The sequence below is a fragment of the Nelusetta ayraudi genome, unplaced genomic scaffold (assembly GCF_046127955.1).
Source record: "Nelusetta ayraudi isolate G7.1 ecotype Tasmania unplaced genomic scaffold, CSIRO-AGI_Nayr_v1 ptg000097l, whole genome shotgun sequence".
Lineage (NCBI taxonomy): Eukaryota > Metazoa > Chordata > Actinopteri > Tetraodontiformes > Monacanthidae > Nelusetta > Nelusetta ayraudi.
The window spans coordinates 893,486-918,142 of NW_027466147.1; the positions used below are offsets into that span (position 1 = coordinate 893,486).

The 24,657-nt window shown below is 46.8% G+C and overlaps 1 protein-coding gene across 1 annotated transcript in view; it reads left to right on the forward strand.

Annotated features, from left to right (window-relative positions):
* Window positions 1–24,657, forward strand: part of prom1a (prominin 1a) — a 61,018-nt gene that overhangs the window by 18,890 nt on the left and 17,471 nt on the right. The window contains exons 3-9 of the mRNA XM_076048230.1: window positions 5,824–5,882; window positions 6,372–6,398; window positions 8,723–8,928; window positions 20,956–21,076; window positions 21,683–21,746; window positions 22,094–22,183; window positions 24,170–24,399. Coding sequence (XP_075904345.1) covers window positions 5,824–5,882; window positions 6,372–6,398; window positions 8,723–8,928; window positions 20,956–21,076; window positions 21,683–21,746; window positions 22,094–22,183; window positions 24,170–24,399 — 797 coding nt within the window. The remainder of the gene's footprint in view (window positions 1–5,823; window positions 5,883–6,371; window positions 6,399–8,722; window positions 8,929–20,955; window positions 21,077–21,682; window positions 21,747–22,093; window positions 22,184–24,169; window positions 24,400–24,657) is intronic.

The window sequence follows — 24,657 nt, forward strand, 5'->3', positions numbered from 1 at the left end:
CATCTGCCCAAGGTGCTGTGCTGCTCCTGGCGATGAGTCAGTGGGCCTCCTGCGGAAAAGCTATTCTATACCTTGGTGCGTCTCTCTGGTTAGCGCTGAATACGAGGCATAAGAATAAGAGGCAAACAGCTCGAGCCTCTGCGAGCCTCCAAATTCGCTGCCTGTCTTAAACCTTTAAGTCCGCCCGTGTTGAGATTTTTTCACCATTATACGTCTAAAAATACTAAAAGCTGTGTTGTTGCGTGGCAACAGGAGTGAAGGAACGCTCCTCGCGCGCTTCTTAGCCTCCCTTGATCCAAGGTGCTCGCCACGGCACCTTGACAGAGCCTGATCACCGCCAATGGCTCGGCAACGCCTCCCGAGTGTCGGAGCAGATTTCCAACCGTATATCGCAGCCGCCGCGGTCATCATTTCTTCTTCTCCCCATTTGGCTCTGCTGATGTTCGAAGCGGCCTTCCTCCGGTTTTGTCCCTCCCACATAAAACCGTTTCATATTCGTAATTTGCACTTTTCAGTGCACCGCAGAGATGTGAGTCATCGGCACGATTGAATCTTTTCACGCGACAAATTTCCTCTTGAGAATACAAAGCTGCAAATATAACATTTATATTAATGCCTGGTAGTAGTTTGACAGCCTCGGCTCCACTTAATAACTGGAATATATGAAAAATTAAATTCCCTCAGTTGAATATTGTAGATGTTTATTGGAGTTACCTCCGGTCAATCACGGCACCAGTTGAAACAATTTGACGCAAATGCTTTCAATTTGGTAAAAGCTTTTTGTTGATTATTATTGCTTTTTACCTTAATGCACATACTGTTGTTTGTTCTTTGTTTTTCTTCTGTGATGCAGGATGGAAAAAAAAAAGCCCAACAACCCCAAAAACAATCAGAAACAGAAAGTGCCGCTCTTGTGTCGGTGCGGCGACAGGAAAGGCCGAGCACATCTCGCTGCGTGGGTTCCTGCCCGTTTACGGCTCCGGCTGAATGGAAACTGTGACTTCGAGCCTAGTTTCTTGTGCTTTTGCTTGTCCTCAGATAGGTTTGTGCGGGAGAATCCGTGGCAGCGGCAGGAGCGGCGGTGGCTGCGTCCCTCCGCCTCACTTAAAGAAAGGCAAAAGAAACTCCCAGCAAGCTGTCTGCCTTTGTGGCACCGACTGCCTTTACAAGCAGAGCAGTGCTGAATCAAATCTTGTGGCGCTTCGTGGCCGGGCTCGCCTCGCCTCGCCTGTTTGTTTGCTTGTTTATTTATTTATTTATTTATCTATCTCCCCGATAAACCTTTTAGCAACGGCTGTAGTCGAGTGGAGGCGACTGCCGGGGCTTAGCAGCGGCAATGTAGTCGTTTCTTTTTCTTCTTCTTTTTGTCGGAACACTGCCCCCTCCCGCCCCACCCGCATCCTCCGTGCACTTCATGTACATTTCTTCCTTCTTGTGCAGCGATCCACAACCGCCATTAAATGTCCACGTTCACTTCCGTATTTTTCGAACAGCCTGTGTCTCCAACGTCAGTGATCCTCCCTGGAAAGAGAAAACTCATCTCCAGCCTGCAACAGGATTCATCATCATGTCATCAATCAGTTTCACCTTCAGTCCATTTCTCTTTTTTCATCACATCCACACCGTCTTTCCTTCACACTCCCCCCCCCCCCTTTATTCTCCCTCTCCTCCCTTTGTCCAGCTGTCTCTGCTACTCGAGATCTTTTCTTCTCGAGCAGATTTTTTTTTTTTTTTTTTTCACTTCGTCTCCTAGATACTCACACTTTGTGCTCGCCAGTGCAACTTAAGCCAGAGTTCTAATAAGCCATAATTCTTACACAGGGAACATTAAGAGTCTCCGGCAGCTCGGGCAGCTCTGAAGAGTGAGACTGACTTCAGTTTTGCTCCAGACTCATTTTCTGGCGGTGGCCAAGGCTTTAGTGACGTCTGGCTTCTCTTACAGGAACAATAGTATCCGACTGTTGTGTGTCCGTGACAAACGGACACAATGAACTGAAATGTTCAGTCGAAAAAGAAAAAGGTTTGTGTTGTAGTGTAAAACCAGACTATTTGTCGTTGTCATGCAGCGGTGAAGGACAATTGGAAACGTTGCTTTGCACTTACATTCTCTGAGCTGAGATCATCTTCTCCCTGTTTTTCTAGCACGATCTGTGTCAGAAATCTGCCATTTCAAAATCTGGGATTGATGTTTCATCTGCAGTTTGGACTCTTGAGCGGACGTACTCGTATATGCACAATACATCATCTTGTAATCAAGCGAATTTCCTTAAGGTACTTCAGTCAAGTGCTCTGTGCCTCTATTGTTCCCCGATTCCTTTAATTTATAGAGAAAAATGCATTTTTACTTTTTTTTATATTCATTATTATAATAATAATTATTGTTATTATAATTATTAATAATAAAAATATTATTTTTCCATTGTGCACACCATAACCTGGTACATTCACCTGCTCTTTGGGTTGGATGACACTTACTGCAGACAGGCTTTGATCTCTCGGGGCTTTACGGGCTTTCCATGCGATACACGATATCTCTGAATGCTTTCAGCGCAGCCTTCACAAAGGTCGCTCATCTCCTCAGCTCTGCCCGCCTAACAACCGCAGGATACCCTCTCGCTTTCACTCACACACACACACCTTTTCAGCTGTCAGGGGAACTGAAGAGCAAACGCCTGCTGGCGTGTATAAGAATCAGAACCCTGAAATTAATGTGCAAAAATTGGTGTTTTCACAATTTGAACATTCTAATGGCATCGAGATCTTTCCGACTTTCATATATATCTGCTAAAGAGCCCGTAGGCAGCGTGGTCACAGGTTTGCGACGGCTCAAGGTTGCCTGTTGCAGTGTCTTATTGCTCTTGGAGACAAAGCTAAAGCTTTTAACTCAGCCTACCTGCCACTTCAGTCTGGCCTTTTCCTCCGACTGAGATGGAGAACAACAGGACCCCTCGGTGCCGGCGACTCGCCTCCTGTGAAAGTGATGAAAAATTCATCCCGCCAGGTTCTGCTTTATCTCCCGCTCCCTGCAAAGCCTTATTAAATCTGCTGTAAAAGCCTCCACCTCGATTCTGAAAGTGCCAGAAAGCCGCTGAATCTTCGCCGTTATACGCGCATTAATTCCCCCCGGAATTTAAAAATTGACATTTTCCATTATAAAGAGTGTCAGTTTTGTTTTGTTCTTTTCTTTTTGAAACTGAGACTTTGTCAATAAAGGCTGGAGCAACGGGAGAGTGGAGGATTTGAAGGCGGCAGCACTGCGGTAAATATCTCTGGCCTTTAAACTGGAGAGAGTCAGCGGTGAGAGTCAAGGAGCCGCGTTAATATGGCTGGGAAGCAGCGTGGAGTGAGCTTCTTGCTTCATGGAGAGGGATTAGACGCCTTTAGTGGAAACGGAGGCTGGATTTAATCCGGCCCTCGCCGCTCACTGCTCCTCTTTCCCGTCACCTCTATTATTTTCCTCCTCCCTCCTCTCCATCCCTCTTTAATTCTGCCGGCGTCTTCCGAGTTGAAAAACACGTTTGGCCGTCGACCAGCAAAATCATTTGTTGTGTCCGAGAAAGGAACCCTTCACTAAAGTTGCACTTGTTGATTTTTCTGACATGAAACAGAAACGGTACGTGGCAGGCAGTGGTGACTGGACACTTCTATTGTTTTCAGTCAACCATTCATTATATTTTTTGTTAGATTAATGTTAGTTTCCTTGACCATTTAACATTTTAACTGTATTTTTATTTGTTGTTGTTCTTGTTATTTTTGTGTATCACCAAAACTCTACATAGATAGCATATGAAATGCAACCATTACTAAAGTATATCCTTGCACAAAGCTAACACAAGCTAGCAAAGGGCTCGCTAGAAAAAGCAAAGGAACTAGCTTTCGTTGCACGTTGTGGCTTGAATTTCTCGGTCACGTGGCCATTCATCCCTGCAAAAGTACCGGATTTTTCTTTTTCTCCCTCACCTCCTCCTTAGCCGTGGATCATTTAACACCTCACCTCCGAAACACACAATGGTGACTCACAACAGCACTGTGTGGGTGGAGGACGTGACCCAGAAGCCTGGAGAATCTGTTCGCCGGCTGACGTAGCGCGCCGTCTTTTGTTTCGCTAGCTTGTTCGGTAGCGGGAGAACCGCGCCTGTCGCCGCCGGCTGCGACCGAGTCGCGGCACTCGTCGTCGACTCTGCCAGCGGCTCACACCTGAGGATACGCATCAGGCAGGTCGAGTGTGCGCAGAGCAAATGAGACGCGCTCTCGGCGAAACAAAACCCGACGTTAAACGGCGTTTAAACAGGGGGCAATTAGCGTCGGCGTGTTGGAGATGAGCTGCAGCCGTTGTTGCAGGTGAAAGATGAGCCCCGAGCAACTCGGAGAACAAATATCATTTGTCATCATCACACGGTGACTGCAAACAATTCAGTTGTGGGTTGTTTTGTTTTGTTCTGTTCTGTTCTCGCCACAAACACAAGACAAAAACAAAGAAATCTAAATATAGTTTTACATCACTACAACTATCAACTTTTTTTGGGGGTGTAAAATATATTTTCATAATCGGTGTGGCGGTATTTCATGTATTTTAAACCATTCCAAAACAAACTGTCTCATATTGTCACTGATATATTGTCACAATTAGTCATATCAGTTACAATCTGTTGCCCAAGATGCAGATTCAAATGTATCCCCAAATCCAAAAATATGGCCTGTTAGAGAAATGCAGTGGGTGAGTGAGTGAGTGAGTGATTTTTAGAAAAAAAAAAAAAAAAAGCATCAATCAATCATGAGAAATAATCATCTGATAGATTGTACTTGAAATTCCAGCCTTTTTTCAGCAACTTTAGTCCTCGCTGTTATCATTTCAGAGTAAAACTGAGGTGATTTCTGTTAAACTTGCTGCAAATACTGTTTTCACACAGAAACACACTCAAGTGTAAAAATAAAAATAAAAAAAATGCAGCAGCTTGTTGTTGTCTTTTGAGGTTTCTAACTTACGGTGTTAAACAGCTCCCCGCGGCTTTTTCAGAAAGCGACTTGAATATTAACAAGTGTGCCGCCAACATCCCGACTTGATGCCATAAATAAATGAAATGAGAGTGTTTTACGCTGTCAGACTCCCTTCCCCCACCCCCTCCCCCCGCAGTGGGAAGACTGGCAGGAAGGGACACTGCAAGTGTCGGAGTTTGACTCTGGATTTCCTGACAACATGCTGTCAAACACGTCGGCGTTCTGCCGTCAGTTTGACACGAAGCTGGGTTTTTTTTTTTTTTTTCGTTTTCTTTTCCAACATTAACGATAATCTGCAGATTTCTGCTTTGGGGTGAAAAGCACGACTAAATCTTGGTAAAAGGATGGGAAAAAATATGTGCATATTAAAAAAAAAAAAGAAATTGGTGTTTTGAATTCATTCATGAGGTTTTCACGCCTTGGGGACGTTTGTGCAGAGCAGTGATACGGCCTAACGAGGCAGTAAATAATCTAAACAACAACAAAAAAACATTTGTAGATAAATAACTAAGTAAACAAATAAGCCCGTAATCATTTCAGTAGAACCCGCCTGCTTTTATCCAACAGTGTTTGCTCCGCGAGCCAGGTGATTGCTTTGTTTTCTGCATTCAAAATATGTGGAAGGTCCAACAAAACTTCAATTTTTACAGGAGGCCGTTAACACAGGGCTAAATATGCTGTTATTTTTTTACCATTAAAGGTCCAGTGTGTAAAATTTCTAACTAAGACTAAGACTGGCAAAATTAAAATCTGGGAATTGCTAAACTATGGGTAATAGGAAATGGATTTTTAAATTTGTGTGTTTTTCTCTCTGTATTTTTGCAGAACTCTTAGCCAAAGTGGCGAAGGACAGGTTCGGAGCCCTGCAGACGGAATACCAAAAGGTAACGTGTCGTGTGTTGTGTTCATCATTGCACAGTTTTTATTGACCTGTTTGTTGATTTCCTGATGATTGGACGCGGCAATTTCTGTTTGTCGTCGCCATATGATGTGAATGAAAGAGGAAATGCGTTAACAGCCTGCAGCAGCCGAGCTGAGGCCGTCTTCTCCGTGACACCGCGGAGAGAACGGAAATGTTTCTGGCTCGCGGCGCCACCTGTGAATCCACAGTTTTCTTCTTCTGTGATAGCCGCAGACGTTTCCTCCGCCTGGATGTGTCCCCCCCGCCCCCCCGGGTCGGACGTGCATGCCGCTCGTCGATTCTTCCGTTTCTCTTCACTTTGTGTGTCCGTGTTTTGTGGCTTTTGCTCGTCCGTTGACGCCGCATCGCCTCTTCTTTATGTTTGTTTTCGTTATTGTTTTTTTCATTTGTTTATCTTCTGCATGCATGCACTCTCCATCTGATCTGGTCTTCTCTGTCTGGCCTCCTCCAGCCAGAGAACATTGTGCTGACCCTCCAGGTAAAACTCTGCTGCACACTGGACCTGCGGCGCCACAGTCTTCCCTGCTCTCACCGTGTCTAATTAACCGTCCTTAGAGTCCAAGACTTCCTGTTTAAAACCACTCACCCACCGTCACCCCTGTGGTCCCACCCTAGCTCACCGTTGTACCCAGTTGACGCCTAGATGAAGTGTCGTGGCTTCGAGCGCTCTGTGCTTTTCCCATTAAAAAAGAAGCTGATTGGAAACTTTTTTCATTGTGCTTGGCACGCAAAAACATTTATTGCCTATTGTCCTGTATCAGATTAGAGTTGGCCATCGCGATTCTAATATTTATTGTACTTTATTAAATTATTTGTGGGGGGAAATTAGAGTTTGTTTTTTTTTTCATTTGCACTCTTTACAATGAAATAATGTGCCAGCTGCGCTGGTTGTGCAACAGCAGAAGTGAAAATTGAATCCCCAATCAGCTTATTAACTCGGAGATAAATAGTTGGTATTAAATGATGCTCACATACCTTTAGACCCAAACTACCTTTAAAGGTTTTTCTTTCACATTCAGTGCAGGAGGGAACGATAAACAGCAGCTTGAGAAAACGGCAATTATTTTTTTCTCATTTTAACGAATAAATCTCTCTCGGTCTCAAAAAACATGATTTTGTTTGTAATAAGCTCATTTCTGCCACAAGATCAGTGATGCTGGCGACGTATTTTCATTTTCCTTTGCTGGGAAAAAAAAGGAATAACATTTACCTTTAGAAAAAACTGCCTCCCCATCATCCCGATTGCTCCTTTTTTGGAAGGGCACCTCCTTCTTCTGGGCACTTGCCAAGACAAATAGTTGTGGTCCAAAAATAGCCAGAGCTGAAGGGCTTTAAAGAGCGATGAGTGGTGGTGGTGGTGGTGGTGGGAAAAAAAATAAATAAATAAATATAAAACACCGACAACAATTTTGACCTTCTTTTCTTTGAGGGGAGAGATGAAGATTCAGCCAATCGCGAGCAGAGCCTGCGAGCGGAATGACAATGCGAGCGTTGAGATTTGCACAACATCCCGGACGGCCGCGCTGACATTTGTGCCTCTGAGACGATAATGGACTCGCACAGACTCGGTGCTCTCCTGTTTTTCTTGGCTTAGTAAATCAGGCTTTATAATTCTGAAGACTGATTCTTCTCAGAGTTTCCATTTTTTTCTTCTTTAAACCTATACAGCACCTTCAGGCAGTATATGAGGATGAAGTTAATCTCAACTGTGCTTCAGCTTTTCTCCTTATTTCAGCTGATATATATATATATATATTAAAAAAAAATGAAATCTTGCTCTGGTTGATGATGCACCTTCATCTGTAGTGAAATGGCCAAGGAATGATTACAGAAGGCTGGAGTGTAGCCAACGGGTGCAGTCACGTCACCCCAGGGGCTCATTTGTTACCTTTTCTGCAGGGAAAAAATCTGCAATTTAATGACTCGGTGTGAGCTTAATGCACGCACTGCTCCAGAAGGCTTCACTAGTCCATTCCCACTGAAGTAGCTTCTTCATCAGGAATGCCGTCTTTCTCCCGACTGCGCCGCGGGGCCGTAGCTCATTTGGTGCAGTTTATCCGCCATCCTGTCAGCGCTGCTGCCTATTAGATGTTCGATCAAAGGCACGTTTTGAAACGGGATTTGTCCGTGCGGTTCAGTTCGTGCACCCAGCGTAGACAATTGTCAGTTAGGTTGAGGACTCAGTCGTCTTTCAGACCAGCAGTAAATGTTGTGAATGAATGTAACGTAAAGTAAACAAACAAAATAATGTTAATAAATCTGTTCATTTTACATATGTGGCTACAAAGACAAAAAAGGCGAGAAAAATAGAAACGGATAAAAACAAACACATATACACTTTTTTTTTATTCCTTTTTTAACTATTCATCACAATTGATGCGATTGTATTCTATATAATTCAATGCATTTACAAATGTATCTACAAATAGCAAATAATAGATTTTTTAGACTAGACTATTTATTCTTATTCGTTGATCAGGACGAGGAGCAGAGTGTGAGAATCCCCTGCTGTTGATATCCAACCAGATGTGTTTAGATCTGCCCTCTCCCTCCGCATGTCATTTCCTCCCCTGCTCTCCCGTTCACTCTGACTACCCCCCCCCCCACCACACCCCCCCGCCAACAAAACTCATCTTCCCTCCTAATCCTTCCCCCATCTCAGATTTTTTACGCTCTATTATGACCTCTCGCTCTTCTCCCTCCCTTCCTCTCCACCGTCTCTTCGCTGTGGCCGATCTGTTTGTGCCTCTCCTTCGTCCGCATTCATCTCATCTCTTCCCCCTCCCCGCCGACGACCCCCAGGCCATCTATTACGAGATCGGCTTCCTGGCGTGCGCGGCGGTGGGCCTGCTCTTCGCCGCCCTGGTGCCCGTGGTCGGCCTCCTCTTCTGCCTGTGCCGCTGCTGCGACAACTGCGGCGGCGAGATGCACCAGCGCCAGAGGAAGAACGCCGACTGCCGCCGGGGCCTGCTGGGGACGCTGCTCTTCTCCACCTCGCTGGTCATCACGTGAGTGCGACGCCTGCCTGCACGCGCACACACACACACACACGCGCGCGCACACGCACAGAGGCTGACGTGGCAGAGCGTGCACGTTCATTAGCACCGCAAACAAACGTGCAAAACGTTTTGGGTTGCAGGCCTGCGCTTTAATACAGGGTTGTACTGCGTGTGTACGACGCACACACACCTCATGGTCATTTCTGCATGCGCACGCACACACACACACACACACACATACATACACACACACGGTCAGATGAGCCTCCCCTCTGCCGCTCTGCTATATATAGTAAAGCGCTGTGGACTCGCGTGGCAGCAGCCGTCATGCTTGCGTTGGGTCTAAGCAGTGGTCATTATAATCTGGGGGGCGAAGGCTTTAATGTGTCGGAAAATCTTCGGCGTTGGAAGTGCACGTGACTCCGATATGAGCATTACTCCCCTCCCTCCCTCCCTCCTACCCCCCCGCCCCTGCAGTCAGACCGCAGCTGGAAGGTCCTTACACACCGAGCAATAGGCGAAACATTTTACCCAGTGAAATTTCAGCAGTACTTTAGACGAATGTCCGTCTGACCGTTTGAAGGACCGCTCTGTCAACTGGCTCCACGTTTGCAGAGACTCGGGCTGCAGCCAGGAATGTTTTTGATGTGACGTCATCGACATGCCAGCATGCTTTTCGCCTTCGCAAAATTCTAGACAAGAGCGAAAAAATAACAGCCGTTTATTCGCTCCGTGGAAATTCGCTGCCGGTGTGGGAGGTTGCATTGACTTCAAGAGGTTTTTTTAAAAAAGCGAATTATCCGCCTCGCAAATTCACTCCCAGTGTGTAAGGACCATCAGAATGCAACCTCGGCCGCGATGCGTCGCTGGAAGGTTGGTTTTTCTTTATACGTGCATGTCAGAAGCTCCCAAACATCAGGTTTAGACCGTCAACCATCTTGTCTGTCAGCAAAGAAGCCCCAGTGTGCGTTTCTTCATCATGCACCTTGGATCTGCGCATGCTATCGTTCAGCGTCTTCCCCCGATCTTGGCGGTGAGGTTGCTTGCAGCTGCCGGCAAAGGTCATGACTTAGATCTCCCCTAACAAACACACGTGACCCCACTGGCGTGTTTACTCTCCGACGGAAGGATGAAAGAAGTGCAGGAAAGACGGGCTGGGAGGCCGGATGCACTGTGGATGGATGGTAGCAGGTAGAACGTGTTGTCGGGAAAGACAGGCTGAGAGAGTGTAAATGAAACGCTTCGGGTCGTGTTTGCACGTGTGAAACTCGGCAACTGAAGCGTGACGGCGACAGGGTTGATGCCTTTCCGGGGAAATGTCGAGCGACTTTGAAGCAAACTTTTGGTAATTAGCTGAAAAATGAAGTGTCACTGGCGCATTGGCGAAGTGCGTCGCTGCTTTGTGACGTCACCGAATACTTTTCACTCCAGTTTGCGTTTTTACTTTTTTACTAATGTATGCTTTACTCACAGTAGTTTTATACTTTAAATAATGTCATTTGAAATATATCATTGCATACGGAATTTTGTTCATGACACTTTGTTGGGAGCGTAGCGGCTACGTCTTTATGCAGATGACTCACTCCTCTTTTTGTAACTTGTTTTAATAATTAATGACGAGGCGAATTTGACTGAGTTAACGCTGCAATTTTCTCTCTTCCCATTTCAATCCCTGAGCTCCTCGTCGAGACTCTTCCCTTCACCAACACGCACTCTCGCTGTCAGCTTCCTCGATGTTTTACAGCAACTTCGCCAGCTTCAATTGCAGATGGAAAAAATATGGGCCGACAAAATGGCCTGATAATAGCCGAGTTTAGAGCGCAAAGTTTGCTGCTGTAGGCCAATTACCTTTGACTCTCTTTACACTTTGCTTCAAGTCATCGCTCTGCAAATGGAGCGGCGCGGGAAACCAAATCCTCTCCCCGCGATGTTTTACAGTCTCAGCCACCGGAGACTCTGTAGCCGGCGGGGCCGCAGCCACGGCACAATAGGCTCAGGAGAGCCGCGCTCGCCTCCGTCCAGGAGTCTACTTAGTCTGATCTTCTTTGACTTTCTGTCTTCTCCCCGGTTATTAGAAATTCCACAGCAATATCCTCGGAGCCCCGGACGCAGTCTGAGAGCGTCCTAGCCGCTCTTATTAAATCTCCCCCGGCTACCAGGCTGCGCCAGCCTGCACGGCCTCTAATGAAGCAATTACAGACGGGAGAGGGATGAGTAGCGCGGCGGTGTTTTTCACCGACTGCCGCTGGGAAGCCGACAGGGCGGCACAGGGAAGTGTCAGGGGTGATGTTTACTCTGCCAGAATCGGATTAGGCTCTGGAGGAGTCAATAAGATGCTTGAAGACGTGAGAGTGGACGTCCTAAGGCAAATTTACAACCATTAAAAAATAATGTTTGTCAAGCTGAGTTAGACAAAAATCATTAGAATTTAATGTTTATACGGTGTTATCAGATCTTTTTTTTTAGACTATTATATCAGTGGGACAATTAAAACATATAAAAAGTTTACTTTTGGGCCCTAACAGGTCAACTTAAAATTCAGTAAGATATCCTGTACACATCAAAGATATTTGCTCATTACTTAATTTGACTAATATCATCACTCTTACTGTGCTGTCTTGGTTCCATGCTGCTTGACACCTCTGCAGTTTGGTTTAGAAAAAAATCAAGTACAAGTGTAAAGTGAGTAGTAAAGTCGTGGCAAAATTATTCACATTCTGTACTTAAGTAAAAATATGGATATTAGTGTAAAAAAATACTCTTGTAAAATCTTTGACTCTTCCCACCTCTGAGTAGAAGTAGAAGAAAGTTGAAACAAAAGAAGCAAAAAATTCTGACACAAAAAATGGGATTTTTGTTTTGCATGACTCATCACTTTTGTAAGTGACAGGGCCACGTCCCAAAGCGGCTGCTGTAAATGGCGAGTGAGTGACGTTGGCCGGGTCGGAGCAGCTCTGCGGGGATTTGGTTCACTTTGGATCCACTCGCGTGCCAGTCAGGGCAAAAAAACAACAAACAGACCTACACAAACACGCTGTCAGAGTAACACAAAGTGGAGGATTGTCGTTGTTGTTGCTGCTGTCAAATCCACGGAAAGGCAGCAGAGGTGCAGCGCCGGGAGTTCGTGGCGGAAACTCCCAGAATCTGACGCAGATTTAATCATCACATTAACACAAACGGCGGTAATTCCATCAGAAGGAGATGAAAGCGAGGCAAGTCCCATTAGCACGTCCACCGGGGTTGAAAGAGGTGAACGAATCTCTGCAATCTAGACGAGCGTAAATGGACTAACAAGTTCGCCGGCAAATTGCCGCGCGATCTAAGAAGCATCAGACGGTTTTTTTTTTCATGTTGGTTTTCTTGGGGAAAATGTACGAGAGACGAGACGAGCGAGCTGTTAGCGGGAGACGGAGGAGGAGGAGGAGGGGGCGGAGTTGCCGGTGAGTTGGTAGTGAGTCATCCCGGCGTTATAGATCAAATTCCATGAGAGGTTAGGGGCCCGATGATGAGATGCAATTGTCGGAGCGTAATTTGCGAACCATGTGGTAGCAACTAATGAACATCAGAAGCCGTGTTGCCGCTGCACTTTGTCCAATTATAACAGCGTCAGTGGAGTCAGTGGGCCTTTTTTTTTTTTTACTGCACGTTCACTCGTGGACGTCCCCTCTCTGGAAGCCGAACCCAGGGTGGGTTTACCTCGGGTGTAGATGCCCACTGCGACAACGTCATACATGCTTGTGAGTTCAGACTCATGTTGATTTGAAACCCTGGCTGACGAGATGGGTTTTGATTTGTGCTGAAACAGAATCAGTGAGGACACAGTTTAGGAATCCAGAGATCCGTCCTGCTGTCAGCAGCTACAGTGCAACACAATCACTCGCTCGCCCGGTGAAGTTGTTCGCTGTCATTCTCATAGTTTCATGGATTCTCCTGTTTCGATTACGATACGCCGACATGACAAACGCTGCCACTTACGCAGATTTGCGCAAAGGAAGTCACCGCCGTCGGACGGACTCATCATTTCCACGAGCGTGAACCAATCGCATGGCTGCGTTCCAGCCACCGTTTCATAAAGGTTAATGGTGCCCTCGTGTTGCTGCACGCTGTTCCACTGCAGCGACTCTGCAGCGACTCTGCTGCTCCGTCCCGCACGAGTCCTCACGTCTAAACAGCTCATCCAACTTGTCACGGTTGACTTTTAAAGTGAACCTTGAGGATTTTTTTTGGGGGGGGGAGAATTTCATGGAACGGATGTGAAGCGTGGCCTTTTGTCAAATTAGTATTCAGGACAGTATGGATGACGTAAAAAGGAATGTCCAGATGAGTGTTTCTCACGTTTGGTGGAAAAGAATAATGAGATTTTAGCGGCCTCCTCCTCTGATTTATTGCTGAAATCATTCAAGCCCTCTGTTTACAGCCTCTGGCTAAAAGAAGGTGCTCTGTTCCACCATCCATGTGTGTGTCATTGTTGGCGAGGTCAATAGCCTGGGAGAACTCTCAGTAAGGTGATGGATGTTTTAGCTCACAATCTGTGAAAAGTGAAGCCATCAAGAGAAATGGAGGCTGAAGGTGAACAACCTTCAGAGTCGCTCTCAACCTTTTTTCAAGGAAATGAAATAAGATTCTATTCATCCTGATGGAAATGACAGCAGAGCCGCGGTGGTCTGTGTCTCGTGTGGTGTTGTTCGTGGAGGTATCGCCATCTTCATGCATGAACACACGTGGTGACAGTAAAACGGTTGCTGCGGCGCTGACCAGCTATCGGCGACTCTCACTGAGCACCTTAAAGAAAAGACAGCGGGAGAGCCGCCACTAATCAGCTGTGAGTCTTTCAGCCTTCTGCAAGGATTTATCACCGCACTGTGACAGACAGACAGACAGACAGACAGACAGACAGACAGACAGCGGACTCGTAGCGGCCAAGCGGAAGACCCTCACCTCATGCTGCTTCCCAGCATGCAGTTCGCCGGTCTATTTCAGGCGCCTGGGTGTCTAACACTATTAACACAAAAGGTCCCAACATTATGGGCTCACTAATTCATGTTAATCATATTAGGGTCTAATTAATGATAATGCAGGCGACAGCAAACTGAGCCTCTGCACTGGAGCGTCCCAGGGGCTCAGCGTGCCTCTGGCCTCTGCCCTCACAACTTTACTTAGTTACTTACTTAGCATGACCATAAATTATTTATGTTGAACGCCAAGCGGGTGCGCTTGCCAAAGTCTGCCGGAGACAGTTTAGCCGTCGTTAAATGTCGCAACGGTTCAAATAAGCGAGATGAAGCAAACATGCCAAATGCTGCTGGAATGGCGGCAGTCGATGCAAATACCAAACTCACATTCTGCCCAATTAAAATGCAATGTTCTCTAATGGCACAGAGGAGGAGAGGCATGCTTTAATAAGTCTGTCTGTGGTTCACATGTATTCAAGACTGCCATTTAGAAGCAATACACGCTGCGATGTAACCATTCATAGTGATAGGAGAAAGGGATTAAAGTGATCCAATATTATTATTACATATAATTAATGTTACTCGTCTGTTGTACAGTAAAAAAGCTTTTAATGCAGATTGACCAAGCAAACTATTCCTGTCGTCAATTGTCAACAAATAATTTTGACAGCATTCGCTCTGGTATGTATGAGAAGCTAAAGGTCATCAGTAGAGGAGTGTCTTACACTTGCACAGACTGCCTTCAGGACGTTTACCACATGAGATCCCACACACTTCTCGGGATCCAGTGCCGCCAGAACCCCTGCCAGCGGGAATCGCATCACTTTCCGCCGATGCACAATAATGATCACAACAATGTGCAGCACTTACGCAGTCCTTCGCCACGGCTGTGACGATAAGGCGCACTGTCGTCGTCGCTGGAGGGATGTGAGCGGATGCCAGAGGGCGGAGCTGGCAGAGCTCGGTGACGGCCGAGGGCTGCAAGACCGGCGAGGGGGATTTTCAGTCCAGAAATAGCAGCGATTCTCATGCAGATCGAGCTGCGCGTCGATCCCTCGCGTCGCATTTTTATGTGGTGATCAACAGGCGGCAGAGTGGCGGCAGCGGCGGAATGGCACTGGACTGTGAGAGGTCGCTCGTGTCAACTCACGTTCAGTTTCAACCTTCTCGTTTCAGCGAATTTGAAAAACGTTCCATCTGTTGCGTTGGATTAGAATGCGCTGAGTAAAGGTTCCAGCTGTGCCTTATATCATTTCTGCTCGGTTTGACGCGGCACAAACTTCTCAAGGCCTTTTTTGTTTTTTTTTTATCTTTTGGGTCTTCACGAGCTTTGCGGTGCTCCTGGTATGCAGCCGTGAGAACACAGAGTTCGACCAGCATTTCCGCCTCACAGTTCAGTATTTATGTCTCATCTGGGTCTGCTAACTGTTAAATAAATGATCTTTTCCATCCAACTTTAAGGCGAAACAGTGAGTGAGCGTGTCTTTTGGGGTCATTAATGTAAAAAAAAAAAATGTTGTGTTTTCTCTCAAACTGGGATGCTGGATTTAGAGCATGATAAGCAAGACAAAGTGAAATATAGATGTAGCACGAATAGCTGGAATTCAAATGACATTTTAGATGGCGCATTTTTCCAAATTTGAGGCATTTATTTTATGTGTCCGGCATCCGGTGAGGAGTTCAGAGAAAACATTTTGCTTGGAAACTTGGAAGGTGACTGATCGAACCCAACATCTGACGCAAAACATCTTTTTCAGAGCGACCGGTGACGCAATCTTATTTCAGCTCGTCTTTATCAACTGGAGCAAACAATTCAGAGGTTCACCTGCTTTGAGAAACCACTGAACCTCCTGAACTGAGCTTCCTGTTTGGACATCTTCAGTGCACACTGACTCGTCACACTAACGCGCTCGAGTTGTGAGGGTCTGACCCGCACGCGACAGCACAAGCGGTGTTTCAGGTGAAAATGCTGCGCGTTGTGTTTGGACGGAGAAGGAGAGGGAATAAAGCAAATGCAGTTCTCGCAAATATTGCGTCGGAATTGTCGCAATTTTAGAAATATCGCCTTTATTTTGGGAAAAACTGTGATGCGGCTACAGCTTTCACGTCCGAAAACTCCAATCTGGAATTCTCTGTCCTACTGTTGTTGTCTCGAGTTTGCCATCCAAACGCAGCGAGCGACCTTGGACAAAAGTCCCGTCCCGTGCTTTTTATTTTCGCATTGCTCCGCACGGACAATTGTCACTTTGCGTGGAGAGAATACGACAGAGGCCCGCTCTCAGCTGTGTGTGTGTGTGTGGGGGGGGAGGGGAGGGAAGGGGAGGTGCTGCCCCAGCCCCAGCCCCAGCCGCTACACTCACTCCCGCTGAATGCAACCCATTGTTGAGGGTTTGTAAAAGCCGCGGAGCCACCAGACCATGTAACACTCGCTGGCCGGCCCCGAGTCCTGGCCTAGATACCGGGAACGCTGCGTCGCTTCCACGCTCCTCCTCAGCTGCTCCGCCCGAGGGGGGATTCCTCCCGCCGGCGGAGCCTCATGTGTCACTTGGCCTCCGCTCAAACGTGGATAGGGGGCTTTTTCTTTTTTCCTTTTTTTTTTTTCTTCACGCAAAAGTCGCCAGAGGTGAATCTTCCTCCGCCGCCGCCGCCGCCGTGGCCGGAGCGCGCTGCCGGCAGTCGGCGGGCACGTTGATGACGCAGCACGACAGCGGTCGCCCTCGCCAGGCTGCCGACAGTAGCGCGTTGATGGGTGGCGCTGGTAGCTCAGTGCTGAATGCTAATCAGCTGAGATATTAGGTGGGACGTTTATTAGTTTGTGTCCAGCATCCGGCGAGGAGCCTCTTAGAAAAATACATTTTGCTTGGAAACTTGGAAGGTGACCGATGGAAGCCAACGACTGAAAAACATTCTTCTCAGAAATCCATCGTGGCTGCACTTTGTTCTCTGAATGTGCAAGCGCCACCTAGAAATCATGAAAAAGAGCAGCACTGAAGCTTCCGCGCTAACCTATTCAGCCGAAGCAAGGAACTCACTCACCTCCTTTATTTTTGCATCAGTCTATCACTACTGGGGACGCTGATTCGTCCTTCAATGATTTAGAATTGATTCTATTTTTTGGATTATTTTGTGTATTTTTGATTGGTGTGCAGGACTCGAAATCTCGGCGATCCAGCTGCATTTTGAGGTTACATTGCACCATTGTGGGCGTGTGAGAGAGAGAGAGAGAGAGACGGAGAGAGAGGGGGAGAGAGAGAGAGAGAAAAAGTCAAAGTTCAAATTGTCAGGAAATAAAAAATGTAAATTAATATTTCCCCCATGGCTCTCTGAGTGTTATGTGCGAGAGAGTTTTTATGCCTTTCCTCGTAAAAACAAAGGTCAGTGGGATGAATGTACCTGAAAGCAACACTTCATCGTTTGATATAATAGGTGTAATTAAAGGTGAAGGTGAGGCTACGAGGAGTCTGCGCCTCCGTCCAGGAACGCTTCACTTGCTCGGAGCCTCGCAGGCGTCGCTGGCGGCTTTGTGTTCGGCTGCGTCGTCGCTCCCGCTTTTCTGCCGCGCTTGTCATTGCGAGTTTGCTGCGCGTTTGATCATTTTGTATCCGCACAAAAATAAGGATGTTTTGGCCCCACGCGAACCCCCCCCCCCCCCCCCCCAACCTCCATCCCTTCCCTCCAAACAAAGCACACCACCCTCGCGTTGCAGTCACGACCGCACCAGCCGAGACCAAGACATCAAGACATTATCAAGACTAGAGAGCATCGAGATCGAGACAAAACCAAGACTTTATATATATATATATAGCAAAGAAAAATAACAACAAAACAGAGTAAATGACCAGTATCTATTTTTTTTGTTTGTTTAGTTTGCTTCCTCATCAATGGAACAGCAACATTTCCTTTCAGCAAGGTCACATTGTTGCTGCTTTACCGGCTGTTTTTAAACATTTTCAAGGAAAAAAAACCCAAATATGCTTTGTAAAATTAAAATGCAAATTAACTCAAAATAAGGCTGGCTTGCTGGCTGTGAGTCTCGACCGGGCTTGATCAGAAACCCAGAGTCTGTCCAGTCCGAGACCGTGACGCGACTGAGTAAAAATACCTCAGAGTCCGAGAGCCTTACCAAGTGGTCTTGAGACCTAAACCAATCTCCAGTACTACAACACTACGCCACCCCATCATCTTCCTGTTTCCTTCTGAAGCGCCTGCGTGGTGAAGTGAGGTTGACGGTTGTGTTTTTACACCGACTTTGTGTGAAGTTTTGTGTGTGTGTGTTTGTGAGTGTGTGTGTGTGTGTGTGTGTGTGTGTGTGTGTGTGTGTGTGTGTGTGTGTGTGTGTGTGTGTGTGCAAGAGTTCTCAAAGCGTCTCTGTGTTGCTGGGGATTCCAGCAACCTTGCCGGACACTGGCAGTGCAGTGGGAGGGAGGGGACAAAAGAGAGAGGAGGGAGGTGGATGGAGGGAGGCGGGTGGGACAAAAAGGGAAGACAATGAACTGTGTGGGAGAGAGAGAAGAAGGCAGGAGGCGGAGAAGAAGTGGAGCAGTGCGAGAGGTGGTCTCGTGGCCGGGCTGCCACTCGACGTCACTTCCTTTGGTTCTCTTACCGTTACAACGGTTCTAATGTCAGAGTCTTGCTCCCAGTCTTGCTCCCGCACTCGCTACATCTTGTCATGTGATTTAAGGAAGCCTGGTGTGGACAATCCAGCTCGCCTGACAGCGCGTTCCGTAATTAGGATGACTGCTCGCGTCTTTAAATAAACCAACGAAGAAGAAGGTGTGCATGCCACCGTAGTTCACCAACAAGCTCAGGAGGGGGGGAACTTTAACTAAAACTTTAACCACCTGATGTTGTTTCTTCCTCAAAGTCTCCAAATATTACACACTTAAACTTGTTCTGTCTTTTTTGGTGTTGAGAGACACAGATAATGAGCTTGTTGTTGTTGTTGTTGTTGTTGTTGTTGTTGTTGTTGTTGTTGTTGTGGGACCTGTTGTTCATTCCATGCAGTGCTGATGATTGGATGAGGGTTTTCTTTTTTTTTTCTGCCCTTTGGTTTCATCACCTTTGTCGCTGACCAGTCCGCAGTGAGGTTGTGTGAGGACAGCAGCTCGGCAGTTTGAGCTCCTACTGTCAACTGCCAACACGTGCTGCGATTTTCTACCTCCGTCTTTGGCGCCTGCCAGACACGGACTTTCCTCCGTCTGCCACAGCAGATCTCTCCTCCCTGCCCCTCCGTGTGGATCTCGTGCATCATCGGCATCACGTGACTGCCGGAGAGCCGCTCGGGGTGGACGCGAAAGAGATTTGTAGAGACAAACCTGAAGAACTGATAGAAGAAAAAGCCAAGCTCTCTCCTGGCGACGGACCAGCAGAGACAGAGGGAGATTTATTTAGCTGCCTGCAAATGAAAAGGACACCTTGTGTACAGAACTCGTGTATCTAGAACGAGTGTATGCGAGAGATACACACACACACACACACACACACACACACACACACACAAACACAAAGGCAGACAGAGAGAGGGAGAGAAGGGCAGCGAAGTGTCGCACAAAAGGCTTTTGTTGTGGCCGTTGTCGGGTCTTTCCTCTTCGCCGTGGCCCGGTCGGGGTCTTTGGCCCAGTTTCTCAACAAGTCTCCATTTTTCTGCACCGTCAGCATTTTTTTTCTCCTGATCCGGGACAAATGTCATCGCCGTTCACCTCAAAGGGAAGCGTATCTCAGTGGCCCCTGAAAGCTCTGAGAGCCGGAAATCCTGCCTCGGTGTCCTTCTGCCCGGGATGTCCTTCTCATGTGTAGCGGCCGCTCTGTTCATGAGGAAAACTGAACCGAGCTGACGATGGAAACTGGCAGCAGCTCAGCTCAGATATGCTGTTGTCACACAGCGATTTGCCGTGAATCGTGTTTCAGGTCACTCTTTTAAAGGTGTTTATTTTTGTATTGTGGTCTATTGGAAAAAATACTTTATGGGCCCAAAGTATTTAATTTTGCTGCAGTACCTCGAGTGACCACTGGGAAATTCGGCACGCCGCCATATTGCCAGTCGGGTATCCAGTTTTTATAATACAAACATGACACACACACACCCCGACACACAACCCCCCCCATCCCTACCCTACCCTACCCTGCCTTATTATACAGTGAGTCACGGCAGCCTGATTCATCTCCATTGATCTAAAACCTCTGTAACTTGTGAGTCAGTGCTTTCCCTCCTGCTGCTGCTGCTGCTGCTGCTGCTGCTCATTCCTACCAGTGGTCTTGCATCATTCAGAAAGCTGCTTACATTCCTGCTGAGGCCTCTTCACTAAAGAGGAGATTGTACCTGCTTACACAGCAGCACCGGGCCGCTTTTCAACAATTGCCGTTCGTCCAAAAGCCAAAAGCTGCTCGCTTGAAAGTGGCAGCGCTGCTCGCGTCTGCGTACGCGTTAAAAAACAAAAAAACACACAAAAAAAGATTAAATAAAATACTGCCGGGACGAGCGCGACTCGCGGAAAAGGCTTCCCATCGTGGGCCGCTCCCTCCCTTGATGTTGCTGCAGCTAATTAAGCCTTCGCACCGAGCTGCAGGTCTGTTTGAAGTGCGGCGAGAGGCCTCACTTCAATGGTGCGCGTCACACAACTCTGTGTTTTTCCCGCCTCGTTTGAATATTTACAACCCAGGGACCCTCGTATTGCGCGGCTTCGGTTGGTGGGGGCGAAGCTTAATGTAGGCGCAACTGAGCTGATTTACAAGTAGCGTGATGCTAAGTAAGATCTCAAACCTCAAATTCATTTCTGAGTGTCTTAATCATGCAGAGAATGAATCAAGCAGGAAACCCTGCGCCTTTTAGCACCTTTTAGCACCTGTTAGCTATCACATTTAGCACATCATCATTAAATGTTGCACTAAATGCAGTTTTCTTCGGCAGTCACGATTGTGGCAGTGATTCTTTTGGGGGATCTTTTTTCTCCAGCACCACTCCACAGGTGCCTGCAGGACGTGGAATAAATGTGTTGGAGCACACTGACCCCTGCTGTCTGCTTGGCAGAAACCATGGCTGGCAGCGTCAGGGTCAGTCACTCTCTGTCTTTGTGCCCTCTTTCAGGATCGGAGTGCTGTGCTCGTACTCGGCCAACCAGAACCTGAGCTCGCAGGTGAAGAACATCCGCCGCCTGGTCAACAGCAACATGCGGGACCTGCACACCTTCGCCAATGACACGCCCATGGTGAGTTCATTCTAATTTGCTTGTGAGCATGAGTTTGCAAGAGTTTGATTGAAAGTAAGCGCAGGCATCAAGTCGTGTGCCAATCCTTCTGAAAGAAAATCTGTCAGGTGAGCTGATTAAGTGAAAGGCAACTTGCTAAAACTGGCTAAAAATATGCATCAATTCTAAATTAGGTAACTGGATTAAAGGTGGAATATAGTCTGCCTCTTATTTATGTAATCGTTTCAAGGTGAAAAACAGAGTAATGTTCTCCTCTCTCTCCTCCGAACACGGGGCACCACTCAGGGAACGCGGCAGCTGCCTGGTCTAATCCACGTCTGCTCACCTCCAGTCATTTGTTGAGGCTTTCAGGGCTTTTCTCTCTCGCATGGGGTTTTGCAACATTTGCAAACACAACATGGTTCTGCACAAACGCTCTAGCAGCAGCCAGCCTTGTTCAAAGGAAATCACAAACTAGCTTCAGAAGAAAAGAAAAAAAAAATGTTTCTGATGTCAAGTTTAAGGTGTGCAAGCTCCTCTGAAACCATCTGCCTGGCTGTCACTTCCTGTGACAACCCTCGGTGCGTAACGCAGCTCTGCTCTCTGGTGTGCTCCCCTGTTTTGCAGCAAATTGATTACCTCATATCCCAATACGCCACCGCCAGGAACAAAGTCATCTACGACCTGGATAGTAAGTGGACCTGCTCGGCACCTGTGATGGTGACCGCAGCCGACACGAGGCTCTCGCTCTTGGTCACATGTGTATATGTTGTGCTTACGATCTGAATTTGTACCTCCTCGGACGTGTTTTCATAACAGATGTATGACATAACTAGGCCTAGTTAGACTTCTGTAGAGGATCCCTCAGGTATCCGTCCTATTTTGTTCTTTTTCCCTCCTGCCAAAGCACTGGAGGCTGCGCGACGTCTAGACTGGCAAAGAGCAGCATTAGGCAGCGTGTATGATAATGAAGGTGGAGGTGGAGGCTCCGACGCTGATGCTGTGATCCTCTGCTCATCTGACACTCTGCTCCTCCAGACATAGGCCCTTTATTAGGCGGAAGGATACACGATCAGCTGGATAAGGAGGTGCGCCCCGCCTTGGACCGTGTGCTCAGCATGGCCGGAGGTACAGGATGTTTTTTTCTCTTTTGTTTTCTTTCATTTCCTGCTTTGTTCTGATGTGAATCTGATATAGAAGGCGCAGACACGAGTAAACACCCCTCATTTCCCCTTTGCCCAGATTAAAACCTGTGAAGGCGGAGCTGATGTTGGACGGCTGATTTTTGGAGGGCCGATAAGCCAATGTCTTGTTTATATATATCTATAAATAGCTCTAATATTTATTTTTTTTTTGAGGTGGGAGGTTGTTTCATTTATTTAAGATGATGAATGAACATCGAGGGTTTGCAGGATATGATGAGAAAATTCAACGAAAATTGTCATTGTTTACTAAAGTAAATGTCCACTGCATCATACTTTTATCATTCATCATCATTTTAATCAATCAATTTATTGATAGGTCTGATCAGTTGATCATCTCCGTCGATATTTGGATCTCTCTCTGTCTTCCAAGGAACATTACGTTTATTTAAGATTCTCAACCGTGTTCTATTTATTCTGCTTCTCCACTTAACCTCACGTTTTGTAATTCTGAGCAAATTCTGTTGATTAAATTCCTCATTGAAATCCTCACCATCTTTCCCCCACGTGAGTTTAAAACTGTTTGACCGCCTTGAACCTTGTGACAGCCAATGTGTTGCTCTAACTGTTTTAGATCTATCTTAAAATATACATTTTTTGTTTCTTCCTTAAAATGAAGTAAAAATCGACAAAGCCGTCAAAGGTAATAAAACTCAGAATAATGAGACCGCTGTCCCGCAATCCCCTGCGCCCCGACTGTGCCACCCTGTGACTTGCTTCCTTGTGATCTCCTGCACTTGGAACTGCCTGACGTCCAAATCTTACCCCGGTGACCCTTTCCTGTTACGAGCGACTGCAACATTAAAACTGCACCGTGCAGGGTTTTGGCTCTGCTCAGCACCAGACAGGACAATCTTACTTTGTGAAAAACATTTTTTTTTAATGCTTTAAGCCGTGATAAAAAAATTCTTGCCTCGTGCAGTTTTAAGTGAACCTCCTGTTTCCCCTCAAAAACCAACCCTGCATAACCCCCCCCCCCCCCCCCCTCCAGAGTGGCGTGAACATGGATAAGTGATGTGATTGTTCAGCCAGTTCTGTAATTGTTAAATTACAGCACACTGCCTTGCGAATGAGCTCCTAACGTGTCATTATTTTTGTCATGTCTTCATTGAAAGGCTTCTGGTGCAACAGAAAGCAGTCCAAGTGGCTAAAACGCAAACCACCAGTTGGTGCGACACTAAGTGTATGTGTTGCACTGAAACTGCCCAGCTGGGCGCCAGGCTGTGTGGTGAAGGCGGGGAATTACAACTCTTCTGCTTTTCAGACATACAATTACATGAAAGATTTAATGCAAACATTCAAAGGATGAACATTCAAGGCCAGTGGTTCTTTTTGGTGGTTCTCCATCCACGCTGTCTGTTTGCTGTTAAGATATTAATGTGTTTAATCAGAGGGCCACTCCTCCACTAATTCACATTTGCACACCAATGTGCAAATATGCCCATTAGACTAGAAAACAAATTGAATTAAAATTTTGAAGTTGCCCCTGAAATGTTGACTTTAAGTGTGAGCACTTTTTAACTTCATAACTCTCCGAGGAGAGAGCCGAGAGGTTTTTTATTTATAAAATATTCAGGAGGCTTCATGAGCCATATTTCAGCAGAGCTACTGAGCCTCATAATATTGAAAAAAAAAAAAAAAAAAAAAAAAGATTCCTTCCTTCCTTCCCCTACAGAATACTCAATGATATCGCAACTATTTATGCAGTAAAGTTTGCCAAGAAGATCATTTTATTGGTTTTCAGTGTGGAGTCGAATCAGTGAATGTCGACAGCTGCCGGGCTCACGACACAAACTTGCAGTAATCGCTTGGAATTCTGTTGGTCCACTTTCCAGATATGTCAAAGGGAAACATTATTCTTCAATTAAGAACTTTTTTCCATCCTCCCTCATGGCTGGTCTCTGCTCCTCAGCCATGAGAGAGACCAAAGAGGCTCTGGAGAACGCCAGCGTGGGTCTGGAGGTGCTGAAGGAGGGAACGGGGAAGCTCACCTTCAACCTGAGCCTGGTCCGGACCAGCATCCAGCGCACGCTCAACGACCCGGGCTGCCACGACGAGGAGTCGGACGCCACCTACGCCCAGCTGTGCCGCAACATCCGCCAGTCGCTGTCGCAGCTGCACATCAGCGCCAACTTCACCAGGGTGAGGGCGGCGAACGCACATTTTATTCACTCGCACGCGGATGAAAACTGTGTTCAGACACCTGCAGGTTTCAGCCCCCCTTGCGGGACATTTAAAGGGATCTGATGGCATGGTGGTAAATTGAAAATCTTTTTTAAAGTTCCCAAATATAATCAAGAGTCTGTATTTACTCGTGAAGAAGCAGTTATGCTGTCCCACATTTCCTACAGCAGGTCTTCAGAAAGCAGAAATTAAAATAAACACTGTGTGTAATATTAT